The sequence below is a fragment of the Myzus persicae genome, unplaced genomic scaffold (genome assembly GCF_001856785.1).
Source record: "Myzus persicae strain clone G006 unplaced genomic scaffold, MPER_G0061.0, whole genome shotgun sequence".
Classification (NCBI taxonomy): domain Eukaryota; kingdom Metazoa; phylum Arthropoda; class Insecta; order Hemiptera; family Aphididae; genus Myzus; species Myzus persicae.
This window is the reverse complement of record NW_019101135.1, coordinates 248331-270964: the sequence shown is the minus strand read 5'-3', so window position 1 is coordinate 270964 and position 22634 is coordinate 248331. Positions and strand designations below refer to the sequence as shown.

Genomic DNA, 22634 nt, shown 5'->3' with positions numbered 1-22634 from the left:
GTAGCAATAGTATTCCTATACGTATTGCCTACTCCGGTAGTCCGGTCGTTTGGCACTGCATCAGCAGCGTAATCCGATCCGAAAGAATTGATTAACGGTTTAAATTTAAAATAATCACCCATTGGATGGATGCTGCTGTCGATTAAAAAACAGACGCTTTTTTAAACATATAATATTTATAATATGTTAGTATTAAAAAAGTAGTATTTGCAATGAAGGAAGTTTTTCTATTTAATCGTTTAGGTTTCTGACAAATAAATGATTTTATATTAAAATGCTCCATACCTACTTAATAGAGGTGCATTCATAAGATAAAACAAAATATCGTTTGGAAGGCGGCGAGTTACTTCAAAAAGCTTTTCACATTATCGCCAATAATCCACCTCTAGTCCACCTTGTGACGACTGTTTCGCACACGTGAGAATAAAAATATCCATCGTGCTCGATAACGGTGGTGAAATTTTTGATAGCTCAGAAAACCAAATATAGTTACTTATTCAGATGATTCGACGAAAATATCAAAAACGCGAACACGGTGTTTCGCCACAGCACATCGCGCATTTATAAGCGCTTACAATTATATAATTAAATGCTGCACCGGTGGTCGCGATGTAATAATAATAAATGAAAAAAAAAACAAAACAAAACAAAAAAACTCCGTCGTCTCGGCTGCAGCGACGATGCACAACAGTCTTTTCGTCGGTCCAAACGAATTCGGTCCGTTGCAACGACGTTTTTCGAGTTGTGTTTTTGTTTTCGATTTCGGAGCATATATTGACATGGTAATGTCTAATCGCGCAGTCTGACCGTCACTAATTTCGACAAACCATAAATCGTTGGGCGAGTTCCGAGCACATTATTGTTATTATTGTTTGTATATAGTGCATTTGTGCATAATATATTATGTATCCTTCGTCGGTCCAACCGGTCGTGCGATTTTCGTGATATTTCGCGTAACCTATAGCCTGCAAATGAGACCCAGACGTATGCGTAGATTATGACGTGGTAGTACGCCGTTCGCGATAAGTCGAAAAACCCGACGAGTGGCTAAAATATAATACTTTATTATATCTCAATATCGTTGCCGAAATATGATAATAATATCGTGAGTCGAAACTCGGCGGAGAAGGCGTCGTCGGGCGGCGTGACTTGATCTATATAATATTAAACGCGCTGGTAAGAGTACGTAGAATATAATATTATATCATACGACCATATCATAAACACACTCATACGTCACTCGTGTAAACGTACAATATTGCGTGGATTTATGAGTACTTACACGGTGTATAAAATTCCGCTCACAATTCGTCTGCGGGCCACCGATACACACAATATTATAATATAATATGGTACATATTTTGCCCGCAGCCCGATCTGCCACCTACCCACCTGTAATATGCATCGGAGTTGTTTACAGCGCTCTCGTGACCGCATCTGGATTTGTCCGGTCCAGTCTCCGTCCGCCCCCCCCCCCCCGAACTATTTTGTTACCATACCTATGTATCCAGTAACCAGAGTAGGTATATCTACCCACCTATATTTACCATTATAGTAATGCGGCAACACGAATGCAATATAATGTATAATAATAAGACGCGTGTGAGTGAGCTCGCGTTGACCTTAATAACGCCTAAAGCCGATGCTGCTGCAGCATACCTGCGTATGATAATAATAAAAATAATAATAATAAAATCGTAATATTATAATGTCCGAATGTGTGTTTTGAAACACTGTCCGTACTTTTTATTAATCGACTGGCGTGCGTATATGTATACACTATAATATATGTATTATATGCGTATAATAATATGGAAATGGTACCAACCGGTATGACATTACACTATATATTATTATACCTACTTATTATTATTATTATTACATTGTGTTACACATGTGTACGATATCTCAACGAAACGATATGATAATAATATGAGAGGTTTGTATAATAGTATAATAATATTGTTATTATAATAGTATCGTGTGTCGTCGGAACGATTTTGTGCCGCGGTCGGCACGCGCGTATATCGGATTTACGCGTACGCTCGAGCCTTGCGTTTTACCAGTCTCGAGTGTTCAATTTAAATATTGTAATCGTTACGATTTATATATTATATTCTTATGACAATAATGATCGTAATACCTCACACCTACACCATCGCGCTATCTATCGCTTTTATCGAAAAACACACGTTGAAACGACGCGTATAGTCGGACTATACAGCGGCTTTATTATGATATGTATGCCTACAATGTGTGTGCATAACTTGATGGTATTATGTCTCGACGTCTATCCGTATATATTATTACACATTCACGTGAACCCTTTACACGGGATCACCGCACTTACGTTCATTCATTCATATCGAAAAAGAGGCGGTCGTTAACCCATACATTCTAATCGACATCATAATCTAATGCCGAAAGGAAAAAAAATTTCTTAATCACTTTTTTTTTTTTTTTTTTTTGTTATTGTTACTATTATTAGTATTTGTTAGCTTCGAACCAATATTATAATTTAAACATGCCTGCAATTAGTAATTATACCGGTTGATACGCGTATGCATTACAATGCAACTATAAATGACAATCGCGGAAGATCCATTTATTCGCACGCCTTTCTGCTTTCACTATCCGTTAAGCGATTACGAAACTCGCACGGCTAACAAGATTATATTACGGTCTCGTAAGCCATCGGGTTTAAATTAGAATATTAAAAAAAAAGTGTACAACAACTATCCTATTATTCAAATACATAATTGTTGTGATGTTTTTTTTTATTGATTTCAATTTGTTGGATTAATACACATTGTTTAAACTTAAAAGATGTGACGAGAACTGAAAGGTTCTAAATCAACACGTAGAAATGTGTCATTTTATTTATACTGAACTAAATAAGTTTTGTTTACATGAAATAAAAATAATTAATGATATCCAAAAAGTTCTACCTTTCTCTCACATTCACTGTATCAACAATACAATAATAATATGACACAGTACAATATTAGATTGATGGATTAAGATTCTAGATTATATTTATAATAATTATACAAGGTAGAACTTTTTGGTCCTTCATTGACATTTTTTATACTATCTTTTTTGCCTCAAGTTTTGTTTAGAACGATATTCTTCTGAAAAATTTGATACTTTAAAATAGCAATTTTTGCAGATTCTGAGCCCACATAAATAATAATTAACCTTTTTTTATAAACTGTTTAACCAACCCGGGTTCGACCTAGCCTCACCTCCACCCAATAGTATTAAAATCGAAGAATCAGGCTCAGCGGGTTAGTACCTACCTATAGTAGGTTTCCTCTCACGCAAACACCCAACGAGATATTTTCGGCCGACGCAATTCGCATATGCCAATCGTTTACAGGCTTCGGTTACATTTTAAATTGAAACAAAAAAAATGTGTTTTAATAAAAACGGCTGCTGCTCATTCCATCAGATTTAAAATATAGAATTAAGTTAACTCGACTTTACAATTCTTCGCCAATATGGGCCATCCGTGCATTTTAATCACTGAGTATACTTACCTATATAGGTGAGTGTAGGCTCTAGAACAATACGAATCTCATTAAACGTATTCATGAACACTCGTTGCCTATGTAAGCCATTGCAAGTACGTAGGTACATTTAGATCTGTAAAATCTCAAAAACGAATTGGAAGGTACACACGGCAATTAAATATTATAAAATATGCGCGTTTGCGAAATGTCGAACTGGTCTACAACTGCAGTCCTAAGCAAAATTCATCGCTGTTAAACTATGATTAGTCTCTGCATTATTCACAGGGTAAATAATTTATTTCAATAAGGTGTTGTATTAATATTTTCACACGACCCAAATCTACATACGAATATTGTTTGATTTTTTCTCGTGTATGTCTGCCATTACTGCTCACTCATAAATGATACGAAAATATCATACATAGGTATATACTGAAATACTGAAGCGTTATACGTACACTGTGCTTTTACCGCATTGTGTACCTTAATTAAAGATACTTTTTTTCTTCAGTTTCCGACTAGAATATTTAAATTAAAGTTACAAGATGTGTAAGTTTCTAAATAACGTAATTCGAAAACTTTTCGACATGATATATAACCGGGCCTGGGGTCACCCACCACAACACGAATAATTTCCAACTAAACCGTAGTGTATAATGTTTTGCTGAGTAACGCTGTTTTTGGAGCACTGCACTTAAATGTGCGCAGTTTGCAAAATAGAATTGATTAATCGATCCTTTGTGTGTACCTGTACCGGCTGTATATAAAACAAGAATTTTTGTTTTCGTCATTGTCATACGCACTAAGATATTAGTTTTAAAACAAACTGTATTTAATGTTTAACACATTTATTTACTAATATACTAACAATTCAAAAACGGTTTAATCTATGTTACGTAAGTTAAGTTAATAGGCAAATCTAACCCCCAGGATATTCTTACCCGGGGGGGCAACACCGGGAGACACCTATTTGTGTGGAGTTAGCACCCTCACGATGTCTAAATTACTGCATCGGATAAATAATAGCTATAAAAGTAATGTTCTATAAGTGATTTTAAGTTAGCTGTCTGGTACTCGATCTGATATAATTTGAAAAAAAGTGTGGGGAGGATTAGTGTCAAGTTAGCATTAAAGTCAATTTTTGCCATAGCTTCGAATCGATAAACTTGCAAATTCCAAAAATTCACTTTTTTATGATTCCGTTTTTGCAGTACACTTCTAAGAGATTGAAAACTATAAATAACACTGAATTGTCTTCAGTGGAAATCCTCATTACAGTACCGCTGGCCATTTGACTCGTATACTGTAGGTCTGATATTGATGACTTATGTGTGATTATCTGAGTAGTATTAATATATGTATATCTAAATGTAAACAGTCGAATCTTGATTATATGAATATCGATGACTCAAAATCCTCAATAACGCGAATAATTTTTTTCTTGCCTTTTGAAATGTTTTTGAGTTATGCCTGAGGCGCCTATATATACTTGAAAAATACATAAATCGAATTTATTTTTATTTCCCTTGAGACTCGAGTTACGAGACTCAACCGTTAATGTACAAGAACATAATAATATATAAAATGCTGTCAGTCATTTTTTTTTCAATTTAATAACTTGGGTTTTAAATAAACTAACTATCATGGTATCCATACCATAATATAAGATTTCTATTTAGTCTATTGTTCATTTAACCAAGTATTATAATTATTATTGCGAAAGGCGATTGTTGAATTTTCTGGCTTTGTAGATTTTCACAAGACGTATTTTCGTGCAAAATGTATAGCCTTGTTGAAGGAATTTCATCATATTTATGTTTTAACAACAAACAATAAAAACAATTTTGTAAATATACTCTCAAAAATGTATTTAGTGTTACCACCGATATGTGTGACGTGTATGTTATTAAAACATTGTGTGTGTTTACGTCATATAATTATAATATGAAGATACATTTTATATTTTTTATTTGATTTTTTTTCATTTATTATTACTTTTTACTATCGAATTTCATTTTTTAATAATACATACAAATTATTTTTCGTCATTTCTTAAACATTATTACAAATTTATATGATTCAACCTTGAAGTAATTTATAATACCCCAATGTACCTATATGTGAGCAGATAATTATATTTTATTTTTATGTGTTTCTTTGCTGAAACGAAAGCTTTAAATTAAGTGGCTAATTATTGGATATATTTTATGTACAAATTGGTCTCGCACTATCTATGATATTCTTCAAAATACTATTTTATATTATAGTAATAGCATAAACTACTAATTTATTGATTAAATAATAAACTGCTTGGGCATAACTATTTTTACTGCATCTAATTATAATACATCACATTGCTAATAAGTTGAAAAACAAAAATGTACCTGTCCCATATATATATATATATATAATTTCAGCTGTGTATTCAGTCTTAATTTTTTTATTTCATGTTTACAGCAAAATCTCGACAAAGCTGGAGATTTGTTGGAAGAAGCAGGCCAATGCAGCAATGGTACCAGTCTAAAAGATCTGGCTAAATCTTTAAAGCAGCATCTGAGAGGTTTTAGTGATCGACTTGAAGAGACTCGTGAAAGACTCGAAGACACATCACGCTGTTTTTACTTACTCGATAAGGTAAATAGGTTATAATAATATAATCGCATGGATTTAATTTGGAATTATATGAGTTTTTTAAAAATAATATAAGTATTGAGGTATAATTATAATACAATATTTGAACGGGTTATGATTTATGAACATAACCTATTTGTTATTGAAACTGAGATAGAAAAAAGATCTAGGAAAGTTACAATATATATCATTTATTGTGTAGGTAATAACACATAATATATAAAATAGTCAAAATCGTAATTACGGAATCAGCTGCGGTGTATATATTGACTGTAAAAATTAAAAGGATTAGCTACGTGAATTGCGTTTCAAATAATTTGTATGATTATTTATAACATATATATTATATTACCTACATTTAATAACCTCTGACCCTTGTAATGAAATAAATGAAAATCTCCACAAAGACTTGAATCCACAACCCAAAACCCTCACCGACCTGGCCAAATCTCATTTCGTCAAATTCCATTCAAAGCTCCACTTGCATTCCAATCATTTAATTAATCTAGAATTATTCTTTGCCACTCTCATATGCAGGTTAAAAAGGTAATCGCCTCTTATAGACTTGCTAAAAGCATAATACTATTAACATAAACTTGTCTGGTGGCAACGCTGAGAGCCTCCCTATACTAATTTTAAATTCCATTGCCAAATTTGTCATCAGACTTACTTATTATGTTATGTTTATGTAGATTGTAAATATATCATTTTATAAATAACCAAACATATAACATTTAAAACGAAAATATTAAGTATTAATATTATTTTCTCAGGCTTACGATTGGGCTTTGGAATGTATGAAGTACATATCCGAAAAGCACGACACACGTAACATTAAAGAACTACGAAGATACTTAATGGCACATCCATCTCCTACTGCTCAACACTTCTCGGAGATGATGATGTTGGCCAACAAGCTTAACAATGATAAATTAATCAAACAGTGCAAGGTAATGACGATCGTGCCATTGTTTTTTGGACGTACTCTGACAAACAGTGTTTTGTAATGCTATGGTTTTTATTTTTGAAAACAGGTGGCCATGGTAAGATGCGAAGAGACCAACGACCAACTGAAGCACCTGTTGGGACCGGAAACATTCCCGACCAGCACTCCCCTGCCACCCAGAAGGACGTCCGCACCGGAGCACCATACAACAAATGGTAACGCAACAGCGGATAACCATCATTGTGGCTGGGTAGGCGCTACGGAAGAGAACTTTTATTGCGAGACAGACCGGCTCGCGCTCAGCCATATCCCGTCAGCCAATTGGACTTACAATGATGAAGAAGACGAGGAAAAACTGAGCTGCTCACACACGACTGAAGGGAGCGATGAAAATAAGAGGTATAGTTATTTTTAATTCATGTTTATCGAAAAAAAAAACGGTTGACACAAATTCAATAATATCTAATCAGTTATCACTTTTAACTGTGAGACCATAATTTTTTTCCGGATTAATGGTTTAAACTGAATTTTGAAAAGGCTCAAGGACTTCTAGAATATGAGTTTTTTATTTTGGATTGCTTAACAAATAACAGGGCCCAAATAAAAGTACTTGAGATATTATAAGAGTCTAAATCTAAAATTGTGTTATGTATATTTTCTACGCATTTTAAGATTTTGGCTTATTGGAGCATTTTTTAGGTATTATTCAGTTTTTAGAGCTTATTAAGTCCCAAAGACTAAAATAAATATAAATTAGTATAAATATTGACTATAGTCAATAGACTATATAGAGTAAAATATTCATATTTTATATGCATTATATATTTATATTATGCAATATGCATACCACATGGAATTAAAATAATACAATTTAAAGAGGAATTCTAAATATTGTTGTATCGGTGGATCCGTGACACATTCTATGAGATAGTGGCAAAGCGTAGTACTTCTTTCTGAGAAATATTTAATAAACAAATTTGAGTACCTATTTAATTTCACTTGTAACGAGTCGTACTATCTATCGTTACATAGATAACAGACGGCACTCGGTTAAACTATTAAAAATAAAACAACATTTTTTTTTAAACCAAACTAATAGGACTATACAATTTTAATTGGAACTCGAAAGCATTTTTAAATACTTCATTTTTTCCTTCTTTACAGTAATGAAGAGAGTGACGACACTAATTGTGCCGATCTCGGTTGCAGCAAAAATCAAAGTCTGCCACCTTTGTCCGTCAACAGTCATCTGCACTATATGTCCAACCTACAGTTGAACATGGATTGCGGCACGCAGACGCTAAAGTTACAAAAGTGAGTACCGCGTTTAAAATATATTATTAGAATAGCACTCGAGTAAACCAAATGAAACAAATCGGTAACTGTACGTGTGTTGGTTTTCGCAGGACCGTCAAGCTGATCATGAGAGAAATGATACAGACCGAAAGGGATTACGTCAAGTCACTGGAATACGTCATAGAGAACTACGTGCCGATGTTACTGAACGAAGACATACCCCAAGCCCTGCGAGGCCAGCGCAACGTCATTTTCGGCAACATCGAGAAGATCTACGAGTTTCACAGCCAACACTTCCTCAAGGAGCTGGAGAGACACGAGAACTGTCCCTTGCAAGTGGGAGAATCTTTCCTAAAACACGTAAGTACACGATATACCTATGCAACTCACAGAAATAATATTACGGGAATATTACGAAACCTATCGCTGTTGCACTGTTTCGACCGAACGTACATCGATGTGATGATATTACGATTGTTGTTGATATTAATCGCGTAATCGCGTCGTGTTTTTTTTTTTTTTTTTTGATACAGGAAAAAAAATTTTACTTGTACGCGCTGTACAACAAGAACAAACCGAATTCGGATTCGCTGATGTCCGAGTATGGTTCTGCATTCTTTAAGGTTGGTGTGATGTTTTTATTTCACCGTTTTTCCGTCATTTTACATTTGACAAATAATGCGTATATCTCTTGTTATATCATTTTCGTATACTCATTTGGCCAATATGGCGTTTCAGGCAAAACAAATCGAACTTCGCGACCGAATGGACTTGGCCAGTTACTTGCTGAAGCCCGTGCAGAGGATGGGCAAGTATGCGCTGCTCTTGCAGCAGCTCATGAAGATGGCCAAAGGTGACACGGAACACCTCCGGCTGGCCGAGAGCATGGTCAGGTTCCAGTTGCGACACGGCAACGATCTGCTGGCCATGGACTCGCTCCGGGAGTGCGACGTCAACCTGAAGGAGCAGGGCCGACTTTTGCGGCAGAACGAGTTCCTCGTGTGGCAGGGCAAAGGCAAGAAGTGCCTGCGACAGGTGTTCCTGTTCGAGGAGCTCATACTGTTCAGCAAGGCCAGACGATTCCCCGACCAAACGGTGAGTACACGAGATCGCGGTTGGCATAGCTCATCGGATTCCGGTTACGGATCATACGTTACCGTTGTTACCCGATATTCTGTGTGGGTCATTCCCTGGTTATAACTGACCCGTCGCCTTATATAATAATCGAACGGTTATTTCATACATGTTTTTTTTTTCTGTTACAGAATCTGGACTTGTACGTGTACAAGAACAGTATAAAAACTAGTGACATCGGGTTCACCGCCAAAGTCGGCGACAGCAACACCAAATTCGAAATATGGTTCCGGAAACGCAAGCCGGGCGATACTTACACGTTGGTGTCCATGTCAGAGGACATCAAACAGTCGTGGACCGACGAGTTGTCCAATTTGCTGTGGAAACAGGCGCTGCGAAACAGAGGTACGTACCGGAACTACAGCTATATAGTAATAAGAGTGTCATACTTAACGCTTTTTATCCGAAAACGATTGTTATAGGTACGGTCGGTTTTATATTGTACCTACCTACATTTCGTGCGTACAATATAATGATGACAAATTACTGTCGCGTACCGCCCGCACCGATATCGGTCAATAATATAATAATATTATGTACTCACATTGTTATTCATTGCAGAGGTTAGGCTGGCGGAAATGTCTTCTATGGGAATTGGCAACAAACCCTGTTTGGACATCCGGCCGAGTGCGGATCAAATAAACGATCGATCCATCACGTTCGCGCAGCTCAGTAAAAGTGAGTTCGACTGTTTAGTATACTTATAACTACTGTAACCCGGTCTGTAGATGATTAATATACATATCGGCTATACACCGAACTGGGTTTTCTTCTGAATACGAATCGTTTGGAATCAAATAGTTTTTTGGACGCCCTCGTCTACGCCCCTCCTTTTTTTTTTTATCAAATTATAAATACAACTATTTTACGACCTGTAGTGCGCTCCAAAAATTCAGCGACAAATAAAAGTGTACATAGCTTTACAAGTACATTACCTATGGGCAGTATAATACTTACTTGGATTTCATGGAGGGAAAAACGATCCATATTTTAGCACTCCCAATTTCACGGTTTCGAAATCTGTTGATTTTTTTCAACCATCTTATTCGACCTTCGTACCATCAAATTATCGATTTCCTACCATGTCTCTTCACGTTTGGGGACGAAACCACTGTGGCCGCCAACAATGACGCTAAACATCGGCCTTTTCTTTTTCCAGCTGCCCCAAGGTTCCGGAACTCGATAGTGGCTTTGCCCTCGGACCTAGAGTCGATCGCCAAGCGGCCGCACTCGATCATATCGGTCAGCAGCAGCAGCGCGGGCAGCAGTAACAGCAGCAGTGGCAGCAGCAGCAGCGGCGCCAGCTGTCGGAGTAGCGAGGGCGCCAGGCAGACCAGTCAGTGTTCCAGCCAGTCGACCGAGAGCGGCATAGTGGCTGACTGGTACAGCCGGAACAGCCACTCGGGCAGCGTCGCCTCGGACACGCTGTCGTCTCCGGCTGCGGCCAACAACAACAACAACAGCAGCGGCGGCAGCAGCAGCAGCGGTGGCAAGGGCTCGACGTCCAAGTCCGCAAAGGCTGCCGCCGCGTCGGACCCGACCGCCACGCGGCTATCGGTCAAACTGTAGGCGCCAATGACTATATCATGTATATATATATATTACATTTTTGGTGCCTGTACCGCCGCCGACCAGTCTACGCAGACAGACAGACAGACAGACAGACAGACAGACAGACACTTACTATATTATTATAATAATTATATATTATGTGCAAACAATATTAATATTATGTCATATTATTATTATTATTATTATTATTATGTCACAAGTCGACCTTTAACGTTTTTGTCGTCGACGAGATGACATTATCATATAATATAATGTTATTATAGGTTTTTTAATCGTATTCCCAAAGGAAATCAATAGTTACCGGATCAATCCACATCATTTTTTTTTCGTCTTCGCCTATTCTCGCGGACGCTCTGCGAGAAACTCCGTTGTTATTATTTTTATTCTAGTTTTTTATCTTTAACAAAAAACGATTTTGATTCTATAATATTATTATTATTCATGATGATGATGATGATGATATAGTCTAGTTATTATATATTTACACGTAGATACACGTACCTTTTTGTTTAAGGTTTATTTAAGATAAATATTTATTGTTATTATATTATTATTATTATTATTATTATTCATTTCAATAATTATTGTAATCGGTACGAGCGGATCGGACTATGAGAATTGTTTTCGGTCCGATACGGTCTATGTGCTGTAATAGTTATATTTTGTGTTGAGAGATAATCTAGACCACGGCGCCTAATATTATTATTATTATTATTATTATTTTTCTATTAGATATATTTCTATATATTTATACGTATAACATAACATATTATAATATGTATACATATATAGATATATATGTATACTCAAAAATAGATCTCCTTCGACTTTCTTACTTGAATCTATCCTCAGAGAATAAACAATGTGTGTTTTACTTAACATTTCAAATTATTATTATTATTATTATTATTATTATTATTATTATATCATAATTGTTGCTCAAATTTAACACAAAACTTAATGGGTGTTCTGATTTTCAAACAGTTTTAAAAAATTTAACGTAATTTGCATGCATGTATGTTTAATTATATATAATATGAACTGTAATTAGTAGCATATTTAGACTATTTAAAACTTAAACGTAAATTGTTTTAAATATAAACTGTTGTTTTTTTTTAAAAGAATTCGGACAAGGAAGGTATTTCGGTAGGTATTCATTTAAACTTTGTTTGAATAAAGATGATGATCTATTTGAGCACTTTACCGAAATGGTCAAATCTGTAATTCCATCAGTTTAACTTCGGAGTTTCATCGAAAAACTTAACAGTTTATGTATAAAAATTTTTCATTTAAGGTATATGAATGTTTGTTGTGCATTTCTTTTTTAGTTTCGTATATATTAAACTGTCATATGATAGTAATATATCTATGTAGTACCTATCTATTTATAATAATCTATTTATTTATTTATTTTTTATCAATTCAACCGATTAATGGCAAAAAATTTTTTTTCACATATAGTACAATATATTTTAACAAGCAGACCTGCACTCGATTATTATATTAAGATATATCGCATATTAAGCATGTACTTATTAGTATAATATTGTAGTGAGTATTGGAAAAAAAAATACTATTTTTATTTGTGAATTTTTCTTTTTTTTAAATGTAGCCTGTTTAAAAGTATTGAAGTAAGTTTGAATGATTTTACTCATAAATGTAATTTTAATAATCATAATTTTTGTTAGGCGTATTACAGAACTGATTTTACAGGGTGTCATTAACGGCATTATAGAAATGCCGGCATTAAATTTGTCTATTAAAAATAAATTCTAATTTAAAAAAATATATAAATAATATGTTATGTTAATGTGATGTTGAACGTGCCTTAATCACCCAAATATAAATAATAAAGACTTAAACACGTACGTCTGAATTAAATAGTAGTTTTACTTATTATTTTAGTATTATTTTATACGTCATAATATTTTATAAAATAATAGAATAATGACGACATTCAACGTGTTTTTCTATCATTATGATTATTATTATTGTATTTGTACCAAAACCTAACACTAAGCTTTGTATTTATAATTATATAGATAACTATTCTAAGTTTAGATTGTAAAGTTCCAGTTTCAATCAAAATCAAATATGAATTTTTTTTTACAATATTGTTTTGAAATTATAATTTTTTTATAATACAAATAAATCATTTTGTTTTAACTTTTGAATGTGTTACTCTTTCTTCGTAGTGTGTATAATGTATATTAAAATATATTAATTATACATTACATTAAACTCCTAAACATTATAATTGTCAATTTATAAGAAATATTTTTACAGATACCTACGCATAATATTTTTTTTTTTTGGCTGGATACATCACTACATTTCTTTTCACCATTTAGTTGCCCTGGAAACCAAATAATAACTATACAGCCTACTATATTAATAAATAGTTATGAGATTTTATTGATTAATTGTTATTCAATATCTTCTTAGATTTAACGATTTCAAGTTCAATTTAAGTTAAAATTTTGTAAAATATCGGTTTTCAGTTGCTATTGCAACCAAACATTAACAAATTAATAAATTGTGTTATGCTAACCAATTGAGCGTTACACAAGAAACCATATTTTTTGACGTATTATAATTTTTGCTGTCGCCATATTTGTTACATTGACAACAGACCCCCAAAAATATTTACAATTCAATGTTTACCGTACAACGGAGAATATATTAAGTTTCTATAGTGCTTCTTCTCGAATACGAAATGGTTAGTATTGTTGATGCTCGGAAGTAGTCGCATCTGCAGCTCAAGTTACAGAACTTTATGAGCTTTATCTTTATCATGATTTACAATGTTATAAATACTCTTTACATTGAATATCAATAAACTAAGATTATGCTTTGTGGCTCATATCAACACAATACGCATGTAGACAGTCAGAACCTTAAACTCTGGTCCATACACATATTTAGCTTACCTAACTCCGGGTGTTGAGTATTTTTTTTCCATGTTCATTGCTCAAGCGACGTCAGTGGAATCAGGTGATGGTATGAGAATCTAGAAAAATGGCAAAATATTATAAAAGGGAAATAAATCTGGAAATTATAATATTTAATGAGTATGTATATCAGTCCATTTTTAATTACTTTATTCCAAAATGTTTATAATAATTTTTTGCGTATCAAGTATTATAGTATGTAATAACAAAAAATATAATATTATTATTTATTAATCACCTAGGAATTTTTTAGATTCCTAAGCTTGAGCTTAGAACACTTTATATCCCCGTCTATTAGTTACTAGTAAATAATCACGATTATTTGTTCTAAGATGTTATAACCGTGGTTCTATTCAAAGTAAATTCATACTACAAATATTAAAAAATTTCAAAATATGAGTATTTAATGTGGATTCATAGTAGTCAATAATAAATAATAGATACTTACCAAAATATGAATGTTACCAAATAACTATTTTTAAATTGTATAATTTATTGTGTTATTTTAAAATACATTTAGAAACCCGAAATTTAGCACACTCACAGAACGAGCTTTCCTAACTTGTTTATAATATGTTTTACATATAAAAGTTGAAAATTCTTTTTTATAGAACAATACATTTATGATGTAGGTTGTAGCATTGATTTTCTAATAGAAAATCAATGGTTATACTGTTTGCAGGTACCTATTCATTGTATTATTATAGTTATAAATTAAATATTTAAGAAAGGTAGGTAATTATACTCTTTAAATGAACGATATTTTAGGCTTTAATTTTAGAAACATTATAAGAAAGGGGGTAATATTAATGAGTTCTTTAGGAAATAGTAAAATAGATCCTTTAAATTATTATTGAAAAAAAAGATGTTGAATGACTTGGATGTGCCACTATTATCCAAATATAAATAATAATAATTAAGGTCCATCAGTCTGGCATTCTGAATTCAAAAGTATGAAGGTTAATCCACAAGGAGTTTGTGATTTACGATAGAAAATCGATATTTTTTTGCGATTTTTGGTTTTTACTGGTTACATAAAAAATATTATTATTACTATGACTGATATACTTTTAACCAGTATTTGATATTTGGTTGTGTTAATATATTTTTAATGTAACATAACCACATATTATTTGTTGATTTCTGCTAATAATTGATTACCGTAAGAAAAAGTTACTTATTATTTATTCTCTGATTTAAAATCCATTTTTTTCTACTTTTTAATTTTGAACACCGTGACACCGAATATTAAATAACGAATTGAACAAAGTTTGATGTATCTAATATTTACGGGACCGAAGTGTATGGGGTAAGCTAGTAAAACATAATATGTGCAATAATTTTGGCAAAAATTAGTTTAACATACGGTACTCTCAATACAAAAATAAATGTGTATAATAATTAATAGTATCCCTATACTTGATTTAAATGAGTTATAAATTATCCTTGGAAATAGAGGCTTACATACCATCGCCGCCCGGAACCGTTTTTCGTATTACATTGATTTTACGTATCATTGAATTCAAATTTAACACGTTCGTTACACTATTACAGTGCCATACTCAACGAAGAGGTATGTTAACTCGAAATTAACTATATACCTACAGCAGATTGACTTCGACGGTGGTTTGTATGGGCATCAAGTCGTCAGCCATTTGTACACTATAATAATATGCTTTCAAATAAATGGTTTAGTATGGTGATAATTAGGGCTGGGATTTTAATGCCCTAAAAAAACTCGAAAAATGTCCTAAAAAAATGCTTTTATGACCTAAAACTCTAAATAATGCCCTAAAAGAAATGCTTTTATGATCTACAAATTTTTTTATTTTTAATAATTTTAGTATAAATTACAATAAAAAGTTTTAAAAAATACATTATAAAAATCTATTTCAAGTGTAAGCTGTAAATACATAGTTTTAGTATAAATCTAAAAAAAAAGTTGATTGTCCGATAATATAATACAAATTACGAGTACCTACTTATAATCTGTTATTTTCATTTAAAAACCATGTTAGTGTAAAAATCTTAAAATCTTAAAATAAAATTTCAAATTCATCCACTTGGTTTCCAAAAACTCAAAAAAATGCTCCAAAAACTCTAAAATGCCCTAAAAAATGAAGAAAATGACTTGAAAACTAAAAAAATGCCAAAAAATGCAAAATAAACTTTCTTTATCTCATTCAAATGTACATAAAACAAATTTGTGCCAAGACGAGCATTGCACAGTAAGCTTTGAAAAACAATGCAAAGTGCATCAAAATCCCCAGCCCTAGTGATAATATAATACGGAAATATAAATGACTAGGTATGTGATATTTAAAGAGTATATTTCTCGATTATTAATTTTATTTAATCCCGTTGTGTTTCTAATAGTTATTTAAGTACCTATATCATACTTCATATTATACGATATATTGTTTACTACATTTTTATAAGTTTAGGTTTTAAAATATTGACGATTTAAATTAGACCTTTAAAAAGATTAATTAATTAATTAATTTATTTATTTATTAATTAACTGATTACAGGCGACTCATCTTATACAATATGTATTTAATATACCTAATAATATACCTATAATTAAGTATGTATGTTTTTTAGATAGCCATTCATCGAATGAATGATACTATAGGTCAGTGGAATTCAAACTTTTACTATACACGGCACACCATACACTTAAAAAAAAATTTCATGGCACACTGACCTTTTTTTTAGATGATCAATTCAATGCAATCGACGATTTATAGAAAAACCGAGGCATACTTAGTGGATACTCGTGGCACACCAGTGTGCCCCGGGCACCCAGTTGGAAAACCACTGCTCTAGGTGATGGATTTTAGAATCATCAAGTAATTATCAGAGAGAATAGGGAACAGTAATCACACGAGTTTAGGCACATATTTTTATTATTAAAAAATAAAAAAAAATTATCATTAACAAAAAACAGCTGGTAGAATTAGAAAAGAGTAACAAAAAAATACAGAACAAATTATGTGTATATAATAAATAAAAATAAAAAACAAAAACAGCTCGTAAATTTCAAAATAAACACTATAGGTTAATTATTAAATTGTTAGCACGTAAGTTAGCAAAAATCACTGTTTCTCTTTTTTAATTTTGTTTAAAAATCTTTCTGATTTTTTGTAATACAAAGCCTTAACGTGTATTATTAAATTATAATCTGTTTCGTTGGTTATTTGTATTATTTATATGGTGGTAAAGCCCACAGGGTGGTTGTCTTATCGGCACTGGTACTCAAAAACGAAAAGTCTGTAGGGTGCCACCGGCCAGATATCACTTTGTCCTGGTGTTGAGCAACCACCACACTCGGCAACGTTGTTGTCAAATCACCTGCGGAAGAAAATTGTATGCGATATTATTGTTATTATCACAATAATAAGTATAAAATACCAAAACTTAAATTTAATAACCACAACAGGTCAAGTATTAACTATACCAATTTAAAATTGAAACCTAATGAACCTAAATAATTTAACCTAACCTAACCTAAAAGGTCGAGGGTACAAAATACGCGGTACCTATACGGATTATGTAGCAAAGAAATGGATAGGACATCGTACTCGTTTTTTTGTGATTTGATATTAAGATTCTAAGGTGCCTTATTGCGACAAGATACCACGATGGTAACGATATAAGTAGTATGAATTGGTTAGTTCTGGCTCCATTTTTACAGTGAGATGAAAAAAGTTAAAGAGGAAAGTTCTGCTTGCAGTATATTCGATTACCGTGTACCTAAAAATGTATAAATGGTGGTTATTGTTTCTGCCTCCATTTTTACAGGGAGATTTGATACATAGTAAGGCATACATTCCTACTTGAACTTTTTTCATCTAACTGTAAAAATGGAGGCAGAAACAATAACCACCATTTATAAAATTTTAGGTATACGGTAATCGAATGTACTGCAATTGGAACTTTCCCACTTAAACTTTTTTCATCTCCCTGTAAAAATGGAGCCAGAACCAAAAAATTCATACTACTCATATAGTAGTAGGATTAACGATTTACCACAGTTGGCCGCCATTCCAACCACAAAGTCTCGCGGCTTGCATTTAGTTTATATATAAGGGGATAGCCATGTCCAGGAACGCCCGTGGAGAATTAACTCCCCAAGGGTGCAAAATAACTTTGACTTCAATACAAGCTGTATCACGAAGTCTAAAAATCAAATATCCCGATTACCTTATTTATTTTGATGTCAACGTTAGTAATATTAAAATCAAAATCGCATGGCATTTCTGTCCTATGACAATTTCTCAAAACTACACTATATTGATCATAACCATTGAAATCAATAAACAAAGAAAAAATTTGTATTATTTATTTGAAAAGTCAAACATTTAAATGTAAAATATTTCTCATTTGTACCCCTCCGGGCGTTCCCGGGTGTGTCGCATATTTCCTATCCCTATACATTATTTACGAGACGTTAGTCAACGTCACTGTAGGATAATTAATACTGCAAACAAATGTGCTGTAAAATACAGTACCTTGCAAGTCGGTGAGCACCAGCTTGTTGTCGTATCCGCCGGTCAGCAGATAATAGGCGCTCGGCGAGAATCGCAGAGAACGCACGTCAGCCGAGTGCGGCTTGAAACACTGCAAGCTCCTGGAACCCCGGATGTCGTACAGGACGCATGCCGAGTCCTCGTGACCGCTGACCAACAGACGCCCTGACGGTTCTACGCAGACGGCGGCCACCGGCGATCCTTGCTGTATAATATATAATATAATGTAAAAAATCAGTTAAACGATGATGATATTGTCATTATAATACGATAGCACGTTAATATGCTTGTTTGTGATTTGAAGTCGAAGCGAAAAAAATAAAAGTCTTTAGCACCCCAGTGTTTTCACTGAAATTGAGTTCTGGGTATAATCAGGTGTATATACTATATAATATTATGTATAATCGAATATAATTGTATCTACTAATACCGAAGCTTTATATATATATAGTAACAAAATCATTAATGCTATTCTTTTATTAATTAAATTTTTCAAATACTTTAAATTGATTGAAACGAAAAAATCAAAAAACGATTCCTTTTTTTTAAACACCAACCCCTCTTTAGGCACCTGAAATGTGTTGACTTAACATAATTATTTTTAAAACGTAGGTACTTAACAAAATGCCAAGCCCGTGAATATAAATTGTTGACATTTTTTCCCCGATTTAGTCCATAGCTAAAGACCACCTTTATAAGGTACATATTTTTAATATTTATTAGTTCACGTGTATTTAATTATATATCATTACATCTGTCACTAAATAATGGATATTGCAATAATGCGGTCATAACGTGTGACCATGGTATTTTTGTGACGGACATCACATGGCTCATTCTATCATTATTATTCTCTTCCAACCACTATCTATATTTAAAGACAATCGCTCTGAATAAGAGACGTGTTCGGGGGATCATGCGGTAAATTGATAATTATTAACATCTTATGAACAAAACGCACGTGCTCATATTGTTGGGCCCTATATAACCTGAACTGGGTTTTTACTTTCTCAAATTCGATACGAGAAATGGATAGATTCGATAACTGTGCAAAAGACAGCGATTCATTTTAAGAAATTGGGCACACGATTTGTAATAAACACTATTTTAAGACATTATACATATAACGCACATGCCTTTTCTTCCCTTTTAATTCAAGGTAGAAGTACAATACACTATAAAGGTTCTATGATATTAATTGTATATGTTCTTGAAATTGATGAAATAAGACTACTCGGGTTTAAGAAACTTTTAAAATATTTCTGTAAGATCCTTCAAAATACAATGTGACCTAAAAATTCTAGTTAAAAACTAATATGTTTTTGACATTTTTCAACCATTTTTATCAAAATCTATTTCGATTATTATACTTTAATTAGGGAAATAGTCATTTTAGACAATTGTCGGTTTTAAGCAATTTTATAGACAAATGATAATACTGTTGATATTTAAAAAAATAATAATAATAAAAAATATGTATTTTATATATTAAATTTTAATATTTGTAATCCAATATTATATATGTTTACTATGTAACTCTCGTTTTTTTAAATCACCTTTGACCAAATTTCTCTACACTACCATAGTACCATTTAAACACCTCAAATGTATGTAATTAAAAAATAATAATTCAGTCAAACTTCGTTAAAACTAACCCGACTAGCCATAGAAGTATTCGGCGTGACAACATTTACGCATCCTCTCGTCCGCAAATCCCAAAATCTAATGGTCCTGTCGTGGCTCCCACTCACGAACATAGCTCCACCCCAATTGTACAACGTCAATATGTGTCCTGTAAAAATAAAAATAAAATTTTTTTATCACGTTTTAACATATAGTCCATTCCGGTTCCGATGTGATCACAAATTTAAAAATAATAATCATTTTAAAAAAAGAAATGTGATAATGTGCTTATCTTTTTTTGGTAATTGTTAATTGCTGTATGAACAACTGACGAGAAAATTTTTATTAAAATATAACCTAACTATTAAGAGAAAATATTTTTTATTACCTAACAAATAACTTATTAAAAAAGTAGAAAACGTTGAAAGTCAAAAAATTGAGTAAAAAAGCCAAAATAATTTTTATATGATTATACTACGCGTGTCTAGAAAATGCTTGTATACAATTTGCAGATGCCTAAGGTTATTCATTTTTAAATTATTTTCTTTTATGGAACGGCGACTAAGGCCATTAGCTGTTGTAGGGGTTATGAACTGTGTTAGGGTAAGGTTGGTACAGTAGGTTTTTGGGACTGTAGGGGTTAGGAAACACGTGTGTGTTTGTTTTGCCAGAATTTCTAGTGGGTACCCGTAGGTTTCTGGCATGCCCGGGTGGGAGATGGATTTTTAAATTATATATAAAAACGATGAATCAAATAAATTTTAATCTTCACCATATGTTATTTCAAAGTTAGTGAAATATTTAATGTTTTTAAAATCTATTGCGGAAAAAATTAAACTATCTTTTATTTTCAGGTAAAAAGGTTACTCACGCAGGAGTTTCCTTTTTGTCTTAATATCCACCCCTAAACTTTAAGATTTCCTGCATTACGGTTTGAATACTTACTATGATATACCAATAATAGAGCTTTAATAATATTATCAATCTGTTATTATATGAGTTATAATTCGGTATTTAGGAAAAACAGTGCAGAGAAGCACGGCCACCACGCGTGTCATTTAATATTATGTAGAGGCACACGGAAACGGAACACAATAGTAACTGCAATTTCGATATTAAATGATCATATTAAATTAGTACCGGAATGGCCGCTGAGCGCTTGGTACGGTTGTCCGGTCTCGCAGTCGGTCACGTATATCTTGCAGTCACCGGCACCGCCGCTGATGAGCAGACTGCTCCTGTTGCTCGTGTCCTCGATGAAACAAACGTCCCTGACAGTGCCATCGTGCATGGCCAACTCGATCTCCTGGCCCTCCAGATTCGACGTGTCCGCGTTGAACCGCATCAGCTTCACCGTCTTGTCGTTGCTGCCGGTAGCGATTAGCGATCCGTCCGGCGTCCATGACATGCAGTATATCGAACCCTTGTGGTGTCTGGTACGTTTGAACAACACGGTCGGCTGCTGGGCCACGTGATTCTCTCTGAAAATTAACGATCACTTTATTTCACCGTCGTTTATTGTGTTATAGTATAACTAGTATAAGTATATAGGTGTTGTATATTATAGTAAATATGTCAATATCAAATATTTGAATTGACTCTTGAATGATGATTTTCAAAACAATAAAAATAAGTGAAACTCAAAATTATTCCTGCAATGGTACACCTAATTTGAATATGTTTATAATAATTTTGTATTAAAGTGTACGAAAAGTATAAGTATTGAATTATGTGGGTACAGGAAATATTATTTTCGCGGGCTTATTGTACACCACAGGCTTGGTTAATTTTAAATATAATCCTACTCATCCTACACATACATGACGAGGCAAAAATTAATTTCACCTAAATCTACTTACGGATTATCACTATATATTTTGTATGTGTACATGAATAATCCGATGAATTTGACCACTTACCCCTTGCACCGCAACCTCAGAAGTCGATATATATAATGTTTGTAGCTAGAATATAGGTACCTACTATACTCGAAGTGGTATTTCAATAAGGTTTTACGATGTAATATAATATGATCATATCGTCGTAAGGTTTTTGGAGTGTCAATGATTTATAGAGTCATTTATACAATAACATACGAAGAAAAAAAAATTGCGTAAATACTATAGGTACTGTGAAAGTGGATGTAAGAAACTATCATTGTGCTCGCGCATCAAATACGAAACCTAAGCCCGAGAATAACGGCTGTGCACTAACATGGTCGAGTGCCGCTAAATGATATGGTATACAACATTATGACCCGGTATCCTGCGTTTAACTACATAATATTACGGGTTAACGACAATATTTGTTGAAATTCTGAAAACGATAATATTTTAGTGTGGTAATGGATTGGTGAAAACAAAATAAAAACCCTTTAGTTAATCTTAGCATAACACTTAACATCAACATTTGCTATTATTAATATTTCACAATGTCG

General features: G+C 33.1%; 2 protein-coding genes across 5 annotated transcripts in view; one reads left to right on the top strand and one right to left on the bottom strand.

Annotated features, from left to right (window-relative positions):
• The window catches only part of LOC111027839 (puratrophin-1-like), a 172268-nt gene extending 159831 nt beyond the window's left edge, over positions 1–12437 (top strand). For 2 of the 3 annotated variants that reach the window (XM_022306293.1, XM_022306294.1), the window contains 10 exons: positions 5970–6146; positions 6917–7093; positions 7178–7488; positions 8254–8403; positions 8496–8745; positions 8919–9008; positions 9124–9480; positions 9651–9864; positions 10081–10197; positions 10679–12437. In XM_022306293.1, the coding sequence (XP_022161985.1) occupies positions 5970–6146; positions 6917–7093; positions 7178–7488; positions 8254–8403; positions 8496–8745; positions 8919–9008; positions 9124–9480; positions 9651–9864; positions 10081–10197; positions 10679–11088 (2253 nt within the window). In that variant the 3' untranslated portion in view covers positions 11089–12437. The remainder of the gene's footprint in view (positions 1–5969; positions 6147–6916; positions 7094–7177; positions 7489–8253; positions 8404–8495; positions 8746–8918; positions 9009–9123; positions 9481–9650; positions 9865–10080; positions 10198–10678) is intronic. The other variant, XR_002603853.1, reaches the window with a different exon arrangement.
• A 4533-nt stretch (positions 12438–16970) lies between these two features.
• LOC111027880 (WD repeat-containing protein 47) overlaps positions 16971–22634 on the bottom strand; it is a 49878-nt gene continuing 44214 nt past the window's right edge. The window contains exons 5-8 of one of the 2 annotated variants that reach the window (XM_022306362.1): positions 21338–21678; positions 20230–20366; positions 18557–18779; positions 16971–17396 (exon numbers count right to left, since the gene is read on the bottom strand). In XM_022306362.1, coding sequence (XP_022162054.1) covers positions 17248–17396; positions 18557–18779; positions 20230–20366; positions 21338–21678 — 850 coding nt within the window. In that variant the 3' untranslated portion in view covers positions 16971–17247. The remainder of the gene's footprint in view (positions 17397–18556; positions 18780–20229; positions 20367–21337; positions 21679–22634) is intronic. The other variant, XM_022306363.1, reaches the window with a different exon arrangement.